This window comes from Neophocaena asiaeorientalis, unplaced genomic scaffold, assembly GCF_003031525.2.
Source record: "Neophocaena asiaeorientalis asiaeorientalis breed wild unplaced genomic scaffold, Neophocaena_asiaeorientalis_V1.1 scaffold254, whole genome shotgun sequence".
Taxonomy (NCBI): Eukaryota; Metazoa; Chordata; class Mammalia; order Artiodactyla; family Phocoenidae; genus Neophocaena; species Neophocaena asiaeorientalis.
In genome coordinates this window covers 1,921,931-1,937,273 of record NW_020174705.1, presented here as the reverse complement: position 1 = coordinate 1,937,273, position 15,343 = coordinate 1,921,931, and the positions used below count along the sequence as shown (strand labels likewise).

The following is a 15,343-nucleotide window of genomic DNA, read 5'->3' as shown; positions in this document are numbered from 1 at the left end:
GGGGCCGTCTCCAGCGCCGAGCCCCCCACCCCGCCCGGTGCAGGGCGGGGAGAGGGATGCTGTCGGGTCCCCGGGGGCGGGGCGGGGCCAGCAGCGCCCAGACCCTCCGTCTGCGCCCCCCGCTGCCAGCACTGAAGGAGGGGCTGCATCGAGTGCCAGGCCGTCACCTGAGCCCCCCAGCGGGCACCTGGCGGCACCCACCTTCCAGGCCGCAGGCATTCGCATCCCTCTCTCCTGCCTCCGTTCCCTCCCTTCCCGGGCTGCGGGCTGACAGCTGGAGGTCTCTTCTGGGCCTTTAAAGGGCGAGGCGGATTCCCCCCCCCCCACGCCATGGAGAGAGGGAGGGGCCTCTTGCAGTAAGGGGAGACCACAGGGCTGACAGTCTCTGTCAGACCCCCTCCCCGCCCCATGTTTAATAACATGCTTAGCAGGAACGGGGGGGTGGCAGGACCATGCTGGGGGTGTGGCTGCCCAGGCATGGCCGGCTGGGGGCCATTTACTGAAGGGGGAGCAGAGGCCCAAGGTCGCCCAGCCCAGGGCAGGCTGAGTTCGAGGCAGGTGCAGACCCTGGTCCTCTCTGGCTTCCCTGCTGGAAAATGAGACTGGGGGGGGAGGGGGTCTCCCACTGGCCATCCTGAGCTTGTTCTGTGGGGGTCCCAGGGGATGGTTGGAAGCTTGGTGCCCTGATCCCAGCACTCATCCCAGCTCAGCCTGGAGCCTCCCCCGGGGACCCTGGAGATGGATGGATGGGCGTGTGGACCAGCCGCGTGTGTGACTGCGCACGTATGGCCGTGTCAGTGTGTCAGGGCACCTGTGCGGGCGTGGGCAGGGCTCTGCTGGGTAGCAGGTGGGGTCTGGGTGCCCCGACTCCCCATGCCAACCCCTGGGACTGTATGTAAGCCAGGGAGGTACCCTCCCATCTCTCCAGGGGAGATGCTGAGAACTGAGACAGTCTCTGGGGCAGGTGGGGGTAGGTCCTTGAGCCCCAGGAGGACTCCTCCCACTGCAGCCCCTGCCTGGCTGCTACTATCTGCTCTGTGCAATTAGAGAGCTGCACATCTGTGCCTCGCAAGAACACATACACAGGTGGGCCCTGCCTTCCACAGCGGAGGCCCAGGGATAGTCTGCCAGTTAGGGCTGGCTTCAGGGCCTCAGGGTTCAGAAAGGGAGGGCTTTCAGGCAGAGGCAACCTTAGCTGAGCCTCAAAAGCAGGCTCAGGGATTGAGAGGTGGAAGGCAAGGCAAAGTCTTCCACCTAGTGGCCATCGACCTTGGGCACAGGCATCTCCAGTCTCTGGGCTTCAGTCTCCTCATCTGTAGGATGGGGACGTTTGTGGTCCCTGCCTCGTAGCATTGTTGTAAGAACAGCGAGTACACGCATGAAGCCCAGGCACTTAGTAAGTGCTCCGGAAGTGCTAACTGTGGCCATTTCCTAGACGGCCCAGGGCGGTGCGCCAAGGAAGTGGGGGGCATCAGATTTGGGGACTCCTCCCCCCTTCTACTCTGGCCATCTGGGGGAGGTGTGGGGACCTTTACCTCTACCTCTGCATTTGACCCTGCATGGCCTGGTCTCCGGGTAGGAGAGACACCTGCCCTGGCACCCGAATCTGGGCTCTCTGACTCACAGGGGCGGGCATAATAAATCAGATGGAGAAATCCCTCCATGAATTAGCTCGGTTGTCATGGCAACACTGGCCTGCTTTGGAGTAAGATGTATTTTGATTCAGCAAAGTACAGCTGGAGTTTGGGCCATGGGGTAGGGGGCATCCAGCGGTGTTCCCTGCGGCCCCCAACTCCAGAGGTGTTCCCACGATTCTTGTTTCCACAGTCTCCTCCCTGTGCTGACACCTTCCCTTCACCCCACACCCCAGTGACACCCCAGGCTCTGTCAGCACCCCTATCCTGCCTGAAGGGAGCCTCCACTTACAGGCACAGGCACCGTCACCCTTAGCAATCATCCTTGAAGTGAAGAAGAGACTGCCAGGGAGAGAAAATACTGGGGTGGAGGTTGGCCTTCTGGGGTGTGGGCAGACACCCTGCCCTTCCTTCGGGCCCAACCTCCCCTTTCTTCCATTTCACTGAAGACTACGGCCAGCGCTCCTGTGCTCACTCACCTTGGCCCACTAAGAGTTCCCTTCCAGCGTCTGGCTCAGAGCTGCCTGCCCTGGGGGATTTGAGAGGGTGCCTTTCTATGCTGGAGGCCACAGGGCTCAGCCAGTCTGAGGTGGGAGCAGAGGAGGCCAAGACCACGTCCCTGTAGGAGACAGATGTGGCTCTGTGGAGGTGGCTTGTGGGTGGCTTCCGTGTTTGGAGGAGCATCTTGGCAGAGGGGTGGAGGGAGGCCACAAGGGTAGAGTGGAAAAGGGTCTGGGGTGGGCTCCCCCCAGGGCCTCTGCAGCTGGAGTTTGGAGGTGACTTCAAAGGTAGGAGTAGTATCAGGCGAGCAGTTAGAGGGCTGGGGAGATAGGAGACCGGAGAGCCCAAGTCATGGGGGCGGTCAGGGGCAAGGCATATGCGCTATGACTGATGGCAATCTGTAGGACTTAGTGCCCTTGTGGAAAAGGGAAAGGGGCTCCTGGGGCCTTCAGCTTATCCCCACTTTCCCTCCTCTCTCCCACCTACCCAGGCCCCTGAAGCCGTGCTCTGCTCCAGCTTCATTCAGGGCACCTGTCTCCATGAGGTGCAGCCCCCCAGCCCCAGGCAGGCTGCAGTTCTGGGACCTTCCCGGGTGTCCAGTGTCCCCATGGGAATTGGGGGTGCTTCAAGACCTCAAGCCCCCTTTCATCCAATTCCAGCACTTTTCCTCTTTGAAGAGACCAGTGGCCGGAAGGGGGGCGGGGAAGATGACCTTAGCAAGATGCTCCTTCTCTTGTGGGGAGTGATCCCCTTCTGGATGGAGACACCCTCTCCCCACTGGTGTCTGTGTCACTTCCTGGGCCTCAACCTCCAGCCCCTCTGAGATTTCAGCACCTGCAGTGGTGACTGGGCAAGCAGGTGGGCCTGGCCTCGGGCGCCACTCAGAGCACCTGGCTCCGTAGCTGCCTGGGCACCCTGGCTGCGGGAGGGAGGAGAGCGAGCTGGCCTGGGAAGTCTTGTGGGGAGAAGCTGAGAACTGGCTACATGGGAACTAAGAAGGGTGGGGGGCAGCAGACATTAGAGTTGGGGGGCAGAGCCTTTTGGTAGGGGAATGTGCTGAGGGTGGGCTTGCGCAAGGCAGGGGTGCTTGGGGACAGCGATGCCTGGGCTCCCTTCAGCTTCACGACAAGGGACCGTGGCAGGCCCGGCCGCATAATCCACAGAGCTCAGCGCAAAATGAAAATGGTGGGGGGGTGACTTGTCCAAAAAAATAATAGGCCTTCCCTGGTAGTCCAGTGGTTAAGACTCCACGCTTCCACTGCAGAGGGCGCGGGTTCAATCCCTGGTCAGGGAAGTTCCGCATGCCACAAGATGGGGCCAAAAAAAAAACCCCAAAACAAACAAAATAACAATCTTGCGACAGCAGAGCATCCAGCCAGGTGTGGGGCTCTTCTGAGTGGTTGCACAGGTGACACACTTGAAGCCGGCTCTGGCAGGTGGACAAAGTGTGTGGGATTAGGGTACAGTTCAGTCACCAGTTACTGAGCACTGTGTGTGCACCTGGTAGTGTTTTAGCCAGCAAGGATACGGCAGTGAGCAAAATAGATAAAAACCATTGTCATCTTGGAGCCTGTAATTTAGTGATGGAGATGGACAATAAACAAGATAAATGGTAGTATGAGGGCTAAAGAGAAAAATACAACAGACACGCGATGGGAAGGGGATTACCATTTTCTTTATTATTTATTATTTATTTTTTGGCCACACCGCACAGCTTGCAGGATCTTAGTTCCCCAACCAGGGACTGAACCTGGGCCATGGCAGTGAAAGTGCCGAGTCCTAACCACTGGACCACCAGGAAACTCCCAGAGGATTACCATTTTAGATGGGGGAGGAGGCTTTGACAAGCAGGTCTTGGATAGAGACCTGAAGGACATGAAGAGGGAATAATGGGAATAATTGAGGGAAGAATGGCTCACACACACACACACACACAGAGCATGTGCAAAGGCCCTGTGGCAGGGGAGACAGGTGTGTTGGAGTGCCATCAAGGAGGCTCAGGTGGCTGGAACAGGGGTGAGGAGGAAGTCGAAGTGAAAGGAGGGCTGCATCATACAGGGCTATTGTCCGGCTTTGGCCTCCAACCCCATTGAGACAGGAGCAATGGGACCGGACCCATGTTCTAACAGGGTCCCCCTGACCTCAGTGGGTATGGAGGATGGACTGGAGGGGGCAGGGTGGAAATGGGGATGCCAGGGGGAGGTGATGGCAGTGGTCCTTCGAGGGATGCTGGCCTGGCCCAGGGTGGTGATGATGGTGCTGGTGAGAAAGGGTAGGATTCCAGGTGTGCTTTGAAAGTGTCTTGAAAGTAGAGCCAACAGGATTGACCGATGGAGAAGTTATAAGGGCTCAAGAAAGGACCCAGGGCTGCCTCCAAGGTTTTGCCCTGGACCACCACGGGGAAGGAGGGGTGGCACTGCTGCTAACTTAGACAGCCGTTAGCATCAGCCAAGTGTCTGAGGCGGGGGGAGGGGCAGGGGAGTGGAGATGCCTCTTGTCCTGGAGCCTCAGCTCTTCGGCTCTTCACCGGAGAAGCCCCTCACTGGGGAGGGTGGGGTGGGATTCCTATAGGGCTAGTATTAGGAACTGCCACGTGCTGAGCTGACTCTGTGTCAGACCCTTCATGTGTTGTCTGGAGGCGCCCTTAGGCCTGTGAGGCTGGCCCTGTTAGACCCTTCGAGCTCACAGCCAAGGCCTCAGGGCTAGTAAGGGGCAGAGGGAGGATTTTAATTCAGGCCCGTCTGACTTTGTGGGCCATTGGGGGACCCACACCCTATATCCAAAAGCTGAGAACTGAGGCCGGAGCAGCCGGGGCTGCTGTGGGTCACAGAGCAGGCCCTGCAGCAGCCCCTCTGTGACTTGACTCCCTCAGCCCCCTGCCCCCATCCCTGTCCTGAGCCTGGACAAAGGGGCTTCTGTCCTGCCAGCCCCTCCCTCACAGAGTGACTGACCCACAAATGGTTTATGTAACCGTGGCCCAGACAGGCAGGGGATTGGCCCGAGTCCGGCTGGACCTGAGCCCACGGGGAGGGCATCGGTGGGCTCCCCTCCTCTGGCAGGCGGCTGGTGGAGGCCAGGACTGGGGACGCCCCGGGAGGAGACTGGGACCCCCAAGGGAGGGCTGGAGCCCCTTGGGCTTCAGGCGGGCTGACCCTAGGGCCTGTGCATGCCCCCATAGATGAGGGGGCCATTGTAATGTGGTTGCTTGGAGGCACTGGCCCACTTGCCTGCCTCCCCATCCTGCCCTGCCAAATGGGGCTCATCTACACAGGCCAGGCCCGGGGCTGGGAGTTGGGGGAGGCTGAACCCTGGAAATGCAGATCTTCCCCAGAGATACCCCCATTTCCGGGTGTTCCAGCCTTCCTGGGCCACCCCCGGCCCCATCTGGGTCCTTCTGAGAGACAGATTGGGCTGGCTCTCTCCCTCCCACCATTGGCAGGTGCTCAGCCAGCGTCTCAAGGGAGGGGGGTTCATGTGCACATGTGTGCGCCTGTGTGGGTGTACAGCCCTGGCTTCTGTTCCCAGACAGGGACAGGGCCTATGAACCTCCCAACGTCTTAGTTCAGTGGGAAACCAAGGGCCAAAAGCTGGTACCTGATGCTGAGTGCTGGAAACAGGGTTGAATGAATGAACGTTTCTAGACTAAAGACCTAGATAGCTTTGGCTCTGAGCCTGCCAGGGAGCTAGCCAGCCGCTCTCTGCCTGCTCTCTGTCTAGAGGGGGCTGGGACCCAGGTAGGCCTCAGTAGGGGCTGGACGGAGCCCCCCTCACCATGTCTCCTTCCCACCCCAGAGCTCCTGGGCTCCACCAAGAAGATCAATGTCAATTTCCAAGACCCAGATGGGTGAGTTCTCAGCCCGGGGAGATGTCAGTCTGGTATGGGGGTCAAGGACTCCTGGGGAAGGCAGGTTGCCCGGCTCCTTGCCCATACATGTCTGTCACCTGTCCCAGCTTTTCTGCCCTGCACCACGCAGCCCTGAATGGCAACACGGAATTGATCACCCTGCTGCTGGAGGCCCAGGCTGCTGTGGACATCAAGGACAACAAAGGCAAGGCCTGTCAGGGACCTCAGAGCCAGAGGCAGGGGGTCAAGATCAAAATTGGGGTCCCTGGAGGCCAGGATGGCCCCTCAACTGAGGTCTCAGCCCCGGGTCTTGGTCTGGGTTGAGGCAGGTTCTCATGGGATCAGCGTCCTAGAAGTCAGGGTTGGGTTCAGGGTCAGGGGCTAGCTCCCAACCGCCCCCTTGCCCCCAGGCATGCGGCCACTACACTATGCAGCCTGGCAGGGCCGGAAGGAGCCCATGAAGCTGGTGCTGAAGGCGGGCTCAGCGGTGAATGTCCCATCTGATGAGGGCCACATCCCCCTGCACTTGGCGGCCCAGCATGGTCACTACGACGTGGTAAGGACCACCTCAAGGGTGACAGGGTGCCTGGGGCAGAATGAGCCCGACGGATGCATTGGGCCTGACCACACCCTGTGGTCCCTGCAGTCTGAGATGCTGCTCCAGCACCAGTCCAACCCGTGCATGGTGGACAACTCGGGGAAGACGCCCCTGGACCTTGCCTGTGAGTTCGGCCGCGTTGGGGTAAGTCTCCCCAGGGAGCTGAGTGGGACTCCAACTTCTTCTCCTGGGGTGGGAGTGGGAGACAAACTGCAGCTCCCCACCCCATTCCTGGGCCCCCCTACTCTGACCCCTCCTTCCAGGTGGTCCAGCTGCTCCTGAGCAGCAACATGTGTGCGGCCTTGCTAGAGCCCCGGCCAGGGGACACAACCAACCCCAATGGCACCAGCCCCCTGCACCTGGCAGCCAAGAACGGCCACATCGACATCATCAGGTATGGCCATGGGGAGGGGGCGGGGTAAGGGGCACCCAGCCTTGGGGTTCCTGCTTCTGGCTTGGCAATAAGACAGGAGCAGCCAGGGAGCCGTGGGGATGTGGTGAGGTCTCTGGATACGAAGGATGCCTCAAGCCGCCCACATAAAGGATGTACTGGAGTGGGGTGGGGAGTGGTCTTCTATAGCCCCACAGCCTGTGCCACTTGCTGGGTGACCTTGAGGAGACTCTTAACTTCTCTGAGCCTCAGTTTCCTCATCCTTAAAGTGGGCATCGCAGCACTGCCTACACTAGGATGAGACGAGATAAGAGTGTGAAGGGTTAACACAGGGAGGGGTTGTCGGGGATGTGGGACAGGGTTAGCTCATCCTCAGCCCCCAGGAACTGGAACCCGGCTTGGGGGTGCTGGGGCAGAGGGCTCTCTGTGCAGGGCCCTGCCTGCTCCTCCTACCTCCCTGTCAGACTCCTCCTCCAAGCTGGCATTGACATTAACCGCCAGACCAAGTCCGGCACGGCCCTGCACGAGGCCGCACTCTGTGGGAAGACGGAAGTGGTTCGGCTGCTGCTCGATGTGAGTTAGGGGCCAGAGGGAGCTGGGGTCAGGTGGGGGTGTAGGGGGCTCCTGAGAGTCCTCACCCTCTGGCACATACAGAACGGGATCAATGCCCACGTGAGGAACACTTACAGCCAGACAGCCCTGGACATCGTGCACCAATTCACCACCTCCCAGGCCAGCAAGGAGATCAAGCAGCTGCTGCGAGGTGGGCCCAGGCGGGGCAGGGGGGCAGGGCTGGGGCCTGGGCCAGGCCGGCTCACAGGACTGGGGGGTCTGCCACCTCCTGTGTCCCCAGAGGCCTCGGCAGCCCTGCAGGTCCGGGCAACCAAGGATTATTGCAACAATTACGACCTGACCAGCCTCAACGTGAAAGCCGGGGACATTATCACAGTAAGGATGGCCTGGGGCTGCTGGAACAGGGATGAATGGGACCTGGGATGCTCCCCGCAACACCTGGCAGCAACTGGGGGGTATGAGCAGGAGGCCAAGGCCACCTACCCACTTGACATGGAGGGGTGTCTCCCTGAGCGTGCTCCTCGCACCATATCTGACCAGGTCCTCGAGCAGCATCCAGACGGCCGGTGGAAGGGCTGTATCCATGACAACAGGACAGGCAATGACCGTGTGGGCTACTTCCCTTCCTCCCTGGGCGAGGCCATCGTCAAGCGAGCAGGCAAGTCCCACCCGGGGATGGGCTCGCGGGCCAGAAGGAAGCAGGTGCACGGCGTTTTGGGTGGTAGGGCAAGGATTGTCAGCTGTAGTCATTGCTAGGTGTGGGGTCCAGAGTGTGTCTTGCCAGCTGTCTCCTCATCAGCGTCCCCAGACCCACTCCTTCATGTATTCAACAGACATTGCATGCCAGGCACTAGGAATAGATGGACGTCATTCTTGCTCCCAAGGAGCTTGCCCTCGGGGAGGGAGGGAAGGGAACAGTAAAATAAATGTGGAAGGAAACGTACCAACCAGTGACACAGAGCTTGCAGATGGAGACCCACTTTAGACAAGTGCGGACAGAGAAGGCCCTGAGAAGTGGGAGGGGCTGGCTACAGGCAGAGCATTCCAGGCAGCAGGAACCACACATGCAAAGGCACTGAAGCAGGACAGAGTGTGACTGTGTAAGGGTCCAAAGGAGCCCAGTGTGGCTGACTTGGTGACAGAGAAGGAGGGGGCGCAGGATGAGGCCATAGGGCCATGGAATGGCTTCAGATGGTGGACTGGTGTGATTGGTTTACCCCACAGAGAGGATATGGAGATTGACAGGCCGGGTGAGAGGGCAGAGGGGGGCCAGTTAGGAGGTGTGGCCAATCCACCCAAGGTCATCTAGTTCCCTGGGGTGAGGAGCCTGGACCCAGGCTCCTGGGGGCCTCCTCCCTCCCCCTGCTCCCCAGGCACAGAGGGGTTTGCACTCTCCTGCAATTCCCTACTCCCACCTACAGGACCACAGGATAGCCTGGCCTGCGCCCCTCTCTACCATGCTCTCCTGCTTTCAAATGTCCAAGGTTGGGAAGGGCCTTCTGAGGGTCGCTCAGCTCCTTGAACACAGGGCAGGAGGAGGCTGTACTGACCCCCCAGGCACGTGTGTGTCCAGCCTCTGCTCTGCGCAGACTTGGGGGCCAGGCCAGGGAATGCCCCAGGCCTGGGCCAGTCCAGGATTCAGGGAGACTGTGCTTGGCCAGCAGGTTCCCGAGCAGGTGCCGAACCAAGCCCACCCCAGGGATGCAGCTCAGCAGGGCCCTCTGCACCCCCCGAGGAGATCTGGGTGCTGAGGAAGCCATTTGCAGGTAGGTGGGGGCCTCTGGAGGGTGGTGGTGGTGGCACTTCTGCAAGGCAGCACCTGGGCTCTGCAGGGCTGGCACTAGCTGATGCTGCTCCCTCCTGCTGGCAGGCGGGGACCGCAGTGGCAGCTTGAGCAGCGTGGCCAGTGGCAGTGGCCGGAGCAGCGGGGGCCACACCCTGCACGCAGGCTCTGAAGGGGTCAAGGTAGGTGGGTTGGTGGCAGGACCGGGATGGCCTGTGTCTAGAGCAGCACTGGCCAGCCAGCCTGTCTGGGTTGCAGCTCCTGGCCACGGTGCTCTCCCAGAAGTCTGTCTCCGACTCCAGCCCCGGGGACAGCCCTGTCAAGCCTCCGGAGGGCTCTTCAGGTAAGAGCAAGGACAGCACTGCTGGCCTGGCCGGGAGGTGGCCCACAGGCAGCCATTGCCCCACCATACTCTCTCGTCCCCAGGTGCCACCCGGTCCCAGACTCCAGTGACCCATGCCGGGCAGGTCTATGGGGAGCAGCCATCCAAAAAGCTGGAGACAGCATCGGAGGGCAAGGTACAAGGCCTGGGCCGGCTGCAGGTGGGGGGGCACCCAGGGCAGCCTGCCTGGCTTGGCCACAGCACGGCCAGGGCCCTTGACAGGCCGGGTCCGTCCTTCTGTTGGTCTGTCAGTCTGTGTGTGTAGCTGTTGTCTCTTGTACACGCTGTGCGTGTAAGCTAGTGTGTCTAGGAAGTGTGACACGGGTGTGAGGTGAGTGGGGGCGTGTTTGGCTGGTGTGATTGTGATGCGGGCACATGTGCACGTGTGTGTGTGTGTGTGGAATGGCATGGATGTGAGTCAAGCCAAGGCGTGTATGTGGGTGAGACAAGTCCTGTGTGCATGCACCTGCGTGGTAGGGCGGGCATGAGCTGCTGGCTGAGTCCTCCTGCATTCCTCTGGGTAGAGCCCACCTTCCGGGGTGTAGAGGGGAAGCACTAAATTGCCCCGCCTGAGGCCCCATTCCCAGAGCCCCTCACACGGGGCCACACTGCAGGGTGTCTCTGGTCCAGGAATGGGGGGGACGGTCAGGGAGGCCTGTGATGTGGACAGCAGCTGGACCCTCCTGGTGGAGATCACAGAAGGAGGCCGAGGTGCTGGACAGTGCTCAAGACAGCGGCACCCAGGACCACAGAACGAGGAGGAGCACCCGGGCCAGGCTGCCGGGGCCTGGCTGCAGACGGCCCAGCGGACAGCAGATTGCACTGCGTGGTCTTCAGCTGAGCAGAGAAGGAGGCGCCGCGGTGGCTGGGGTGCATGCCTGGCGGGGGAGCAGGCGGGCAAGCCTGTAGCGGGTGCCTTGTGTCTTCCAGGGCGCCGAGGCTGTCAGCCAGTGGCTTGCCACGTTCCAGCTGCAGCTCTACGCCCCCAACTTCATCAGTGCCGGCTATGACCTGCCCACCATCAGCCGCATGACCCCTGAGGTGAGCTGCCCGAAGGCTATCTACCAGCTGACCCAGAGATGGGCCCCCAGCCTCTGCTAATGGGCCTCTCCTCCACCTAGGACCTCACGGCCATCGGGGTCACCAAGCCAGGCCACCGGAAGAAGATCACTGCAGAGATCAGCGGCCTGAGCATCCCCGACTGGCTGCCTGAGCACAAACCCGTAAGGCCCCCTGCACCCCAGTGGCCAGTCCCAGGTTGGGCAAACAGACAGACAGACAGCCTGCCTCCCTGGCTACAGCCCACCCCTGCCCTCCGGGGAGTCCAGAGAGAGGAGAGCAGAGGATGACCTCTGTTTGTCCGTCAGGGGCACTGGGGCCCGCCTCCCTGGGGCAGGGGCAGGGACGGTGGTGACCACCTCTGAGGGCTGTCAGGGCAAGGGGAGCCTGAAGCCTGGAGAGTCCCCATCTCCACTGTGTGTTCCACACTCAGGCAGCCACACAGGGACACCGGAGCCACCCGGCACACCATAGCACTGCCCATCACACGCCCACCCAGACACTGCAGGGGGCCATGGGGATGGGACGTGCTTGCACACACCCAGGCACATGTATGGGGAAGACGCTTGTGCGTGCTTCGGGTACCCAGCACGCGTGTGCTAAATACATTCAAGGCGCCCACTGGTGACTGCACACACTGGCTGACAGCCACACCAGCCGCAGCCCGTGCTGTCACGAACAGGCACTCTGTGGTGGGACAGGCTCTGGGCTGGGAGAAGATGGGCCCGGGGCCTGTCACATCCATGCTGCCTCTCTGGGCCTTGCGCTGTGCTTTGGGCTCCCACCCGTCTGTGAGGGAGATGCCATGGCCGCCGAGAGCCCCAGGGCTGTCGGTTGGTGACAGGTGGGTTTGTGCTCATCCACTCTGCCTCACCCCACTCAGTCAGCGGCTCAGGGGTCCTCCCAGCCAGCACGTCCGGGTCCCAGGGGCTTCACTTTGCTTGTGTACCCAAGGAGGTGACCGAGTGTCCTGTGTTGGTGCATGAGTGACATCCAGCTGGGAGTGTGGACGGGTGAATGCCATTCAGGGAGCCACCGGTGGTTCTGGGTGAAGACCATCACAGATACTTGCCAGGCGTGTGACGAGGCTGTGTGACATGTGCCTGATGCTGGTGGGGAAGTGGTGAGAGAGCGTGAGCGTGACTCAGAGGGGTGTCAGTGCCCGTGGATGGCTGGGATGCAGGGTGTGTGTATACACGTATCTGGTCGGTGGTGCTGTGTGTCTGTGTCCATGACGTGTGTGGTGTGTCCATGTGGATGCTGTCCCCATGGCTGCCTGGGCAGGTGAGGAAGCGCATTCTTCCGCCAGAAGCGCATTCTTCCCCCTCCCCCAAAGGGTATCCTGAGGAGAGAGTCGCCCCTCTGTGTGTGTTTGCATATGTTCGCAAGTGTGTGTAAGCTGGCCTTGGGTTCCTGTCAAGGCTGCACTGTCTCCAAAGCTGACGCCTTGGGCCTGTCTGTTTGTCCTTCCGTCTCTCTGTGCCAGGCTGGCCCGGTGCCCTCTCCTCTGACAGCTCTGAGTAATAGGCAGGGTGTGGGCAGCCAGCTCGGGCTGCCCTCTGTGTCCCCTGCTCCGTAGGCTAACCTGGCCATGTGGCTGTCAATGATTGGCCTGGCTCAGTACTACAAGGTGCTGGTGGACAACGGCTACGAGAACATCGACTTCATCACCGACATCACCTGGGAAGACCTGCAGGAGATCGGCATCACCAAGCTGGGTGAGGCCCCACCCCACCCCCACTGCCTCCTGGTCCCCGCCCCCCTCCCTGGCCTGACCTGCCCCCCGCCCCACTCAGGACACCAGAAGAAGTTGATGCTGGCAGTGAGGAAACTGGCAGAGCTGCAGAAGGCAGAGTACGCCAAGTATGAGGGGGGACCCCTGCGCCGGAAGGTACCACAGTCACTTGAAGTGATGGCCATCGAGTCGCCACCCCCACCCGAGCCTGCCCCGGCTGACTGCCAGTCTCCTAAGATGACCACCTTCCAGGACAGTGAGCTCAGCGGTGAGCTGCAGGCTGCCCTGACGGGCCCGGCTGAAGGGGCTGCCGCTGCCGCTGCCCCTACTGAGAAGCCCTCCAACCACCTGCCGCCCACCCCAAGGGCCTCCATGCGGCAGGAGCCCCGCCTGGGTGGGCGGGCACGGCACATGAGCAGTTCTCAGGAGCTGCTGGGCGACGGGCCCCCAGGGCCTGGCAGCCCCATGTCACGAAGCCAGGAGTACCTGCTGGAGGAGGGGCCGGCCCCGGGTACCCCCCCCAAGGAGGCCCGGCCCAGCCGCCACGGCCACAGCGTCAAGCGGGCCAGTGTGCCCCCAGTGCCTGGCAAGCCGCGGCAGGTCCTTCCACCAGGTACCAGCCACTTCACGCCCCCCCAGACTCCCACAAAAGCCCGGCCAGGCTCCCCGCAAGCCCTGGGGGGGCCTCATGGCCCAGCCCCAGCCACAGCCAAGGTGAAGCCCACCCCACAGCTGCTGCCACCAATGGAGCGACCCATGTCACCTCGCTCGCTGCCTCAGTCACCCACACACCGTGGCTTTGCCTACGTGCTGCCCCAACCTGTGGAGAGCGAGGCAGGGCCGGCTGCTCCGGGGCCTGCGCCTGCGGCCGTGCCCGCGCCTGTGCCCACGCTGTGCCTGCCCCCTGAGGCCGACATGGAGTCAGGGCGGCCCAAGAAGCGCGCCCACAGCCTGAATCGCTATGCGGCGTCTGACAGCGAGCCGGAGCGGGACGAGCTGCTGGTGCCTGCCACAGCGGGGCCCTACGCCACAGTCCAGCGGCGCGTGGGCCGCAGCCACTCGGTGCGGGCACCTGCTGGCGCTGACAAGAACGTCAACCGCAGCCAGTCGTTCGCTGTGCGGCCGCGAAAGAAGGGCCCCCCCCCACCCCCGCCCAAGCGCTCCAGCTCATCCATGGCCAGTGCCAACCTGGCTGATGAGTCAGTGCCAGATGCGGAGACTGAGGTGGCTGGGGCTGAGGACGGCCGGCTGGGGGTCCGGGCACAGCGCCGACGGGCTAGTGACCTGGCTGGCAGTGTGGACACAGGAAGCGCTGGCAGCGTGAAGAGCATTGCAGCCATGCTTGAGCTGTCATCCATTGGGGGTGGGGGCCGGGCAGCCCGCAGGCCCCCTGAGGGCCACCCCATGCTTTGCCCTGCCAGCCCAGAGCCAGGCCGGGTGGCAACGGTGTTGTCCTCGGTGAAGCACAAGGAGGCCATTGGGCCTGACGGCGAGGTGGTGAACCGGCGCCGCACACTGAGTGGGCCTGTCACAGGACTTCTGGCCACTGCTCGCCGGGGTCCGGGAGAGCCAGGGGGGCCTGCAGATCACGGCCACTTTGTGGAAGATGGCGCTACCCGGCAGCGGCCTCGAGGTCCAGCCAAGGGTGAAGCGGGTGTGGAGGGCCCACCACTGGCCAGGGTGGAGGCCAGTGCCACGCTCAAGAGGCGCATCCGAGCCAAGCAGAGCCAGCAGGAGAATGTCAAGTTCATCCTCACTGAGTCTGACACGGTCAAGCGCCGGCCCAAGGCCAAGGAGAGGGAGGCAGGTCCCGAGCCTCCCCTACCACTGCTGTCCGTGTACCAGAATGGAACAGGCACTGTGCGCCGCCGTCCGGCCTCTGAGCAGGCTGGGCCCCCAGAGCTGCCCCCACCACCGCCACCCGCTGAGCCCCCGCCCTCTGACCTGTTGCACCTGCCCCCGCTGCCCCCGCCAGACAGTGATGCCCGGAAGCCGGCCAAGCCACCTGTCTCTCCCAAGCCCATTCTGGCTCAGCCCGTGCCCAAGATCCAGGGCTCACCCACACCTGCCTCCAAGAAGGTGCCACTGCCAGGTCCTGGCAGCCCAGGTAGGTTGCAGGGAGCCAGCTGGGGAAGGGCCCTCCTCCAGCTCCCCATGCCATGGTCTGAGGGGTTTTCCACTTCTTGGATTTGATGAAGGCCAGGTGGAGTGGGGTGGGAAAGTATCCTCAGACCCTCTCGTCCATCCACCCACTGGACCACTTCACCAATGAGAGCTGAGACAAGGGTGGATGATCCTTACATTCCTCAGCGAAGGAGACACAGAAACCCATGAATAGCAGCACCTGTGGAAGGAGGACAGGCCCACGATGCTGGAAGGCTAAGGGAGGATTCTTACCTGGCTGTAAAATGACCCAAGCACAGGAGGGAGGGGAGAGGCTTCCAGGCAGAAGGATCAGAGGTGCAAAGGCCCTGTGGCATTCAAGCAACGGAAGGGCCGGTGTCTGAAACAGGCCACGCCTGGAGGGGAATGGAGGTGGGGGGCGGACCAGGCGGGGTTTGGATGCAGTGACCCAAGCAGGCCTGCACAGGGAAGCGCGCCCCCTGGCAGCCTCAGGGAGGCCGGGGGCAGTGCAAAGGGCGTTATCTCTAATCCCGGGTTCGAGGCAGGGCGCTTGGGCAGGGCTTATGCCGGGATGGGCAGCGCGCGCGCCGCGCTGACCTCCCACCCCGGTGCGACTCTCCTCTTCCCCGCAGAGGTGAAGCGTGCCCACGGCACGCCGCCGCCCGTGTCTCCCAAGCCACCACCACCGCCCACGGCGCCCAAGCCGGCCAAGGCAGCGG

At 62.2% G+C, this 15,343-nt stretch overlaps 1 protein-coding gene across 2 annotated transcripts in view; it reads left to right on the top strand.

The window, feature by feature from the left end:
- The first annotated feature begins 5,933 nt into the window (after positions 1-5,933).
- CASKIN1 (CASK interacting protein 1) overlaps positions 5,934-15,343 on the top strand; it is an 11,743-nt gene continuing 2,333 nt past the window's right edge. Inside the window, exons 1-18 of one of the 2 annotated variants that reach the window (XM_024759567.1) lie at positions 5,934-5,979; positions 6,087-6,184; positions 6,390-6,535; positions 6,626-6,721; positions 6,841-6,971; positions 7,433-7,541; positions 7,623-7,731; positions 7,822-7,916; positions 8,082-8,199; positions 9,206-9,307; positions 9,412-9,506; positions 9,583-9,667; positions 9,751-9,842; positions 10,637-10,747; positions 10,828-10,929; positions 12,345-12,483; positions 12,562-14,607; positions 15,257-15,343. The exon at positions 15,257-15,343 is cut by the window's right edge and continues 178 nt beyond it. In XM_024759567.1, coding sequence (XP_024615335.1) covers positions 6,392-6,535; positions 6,626-6,721; positions 6,841-6,971; positions 7,433-7,541; positions 7,623-7,731; positions 7,822-7,916; positions 8,082-8,199; positions 9,206-9,307; positions 9,412-9,506; positions 9,583-9,667; positions 9,751-9,842; positions 10,637-10,747; positions 10,828-10,929; positions 12,345-12,483; positions 12,562-14,607; positions 15,257-15,343 — 3,661 coding nt within the window. In that variant the 5' untranslated portion in view covers positions 5,934-5,979; positions 6,087-6,184; positions 6,390-6,391. The remainder of the gene's footprint in view (positions 5,980-6,086; positions 6,185-6,389; positions 6,536-6,625; positions 6,722-6,840; positions 6,972-7,432; positions 7,542-7,622; positions 7,732-7,821; positions 7,917-8,081; positions 8,200-9,205; positions 9,308-9,411; positions 9,507-9,582; positions 9,668-9,750; positions 9,843-10,636; positions 10,748-10,827; positions 10,930-12,344; positions 12,484-12,561; positions 14,608-15,256) is intronic. The other variant, XM_024759568.1, reaches the window with a different exon arrangement.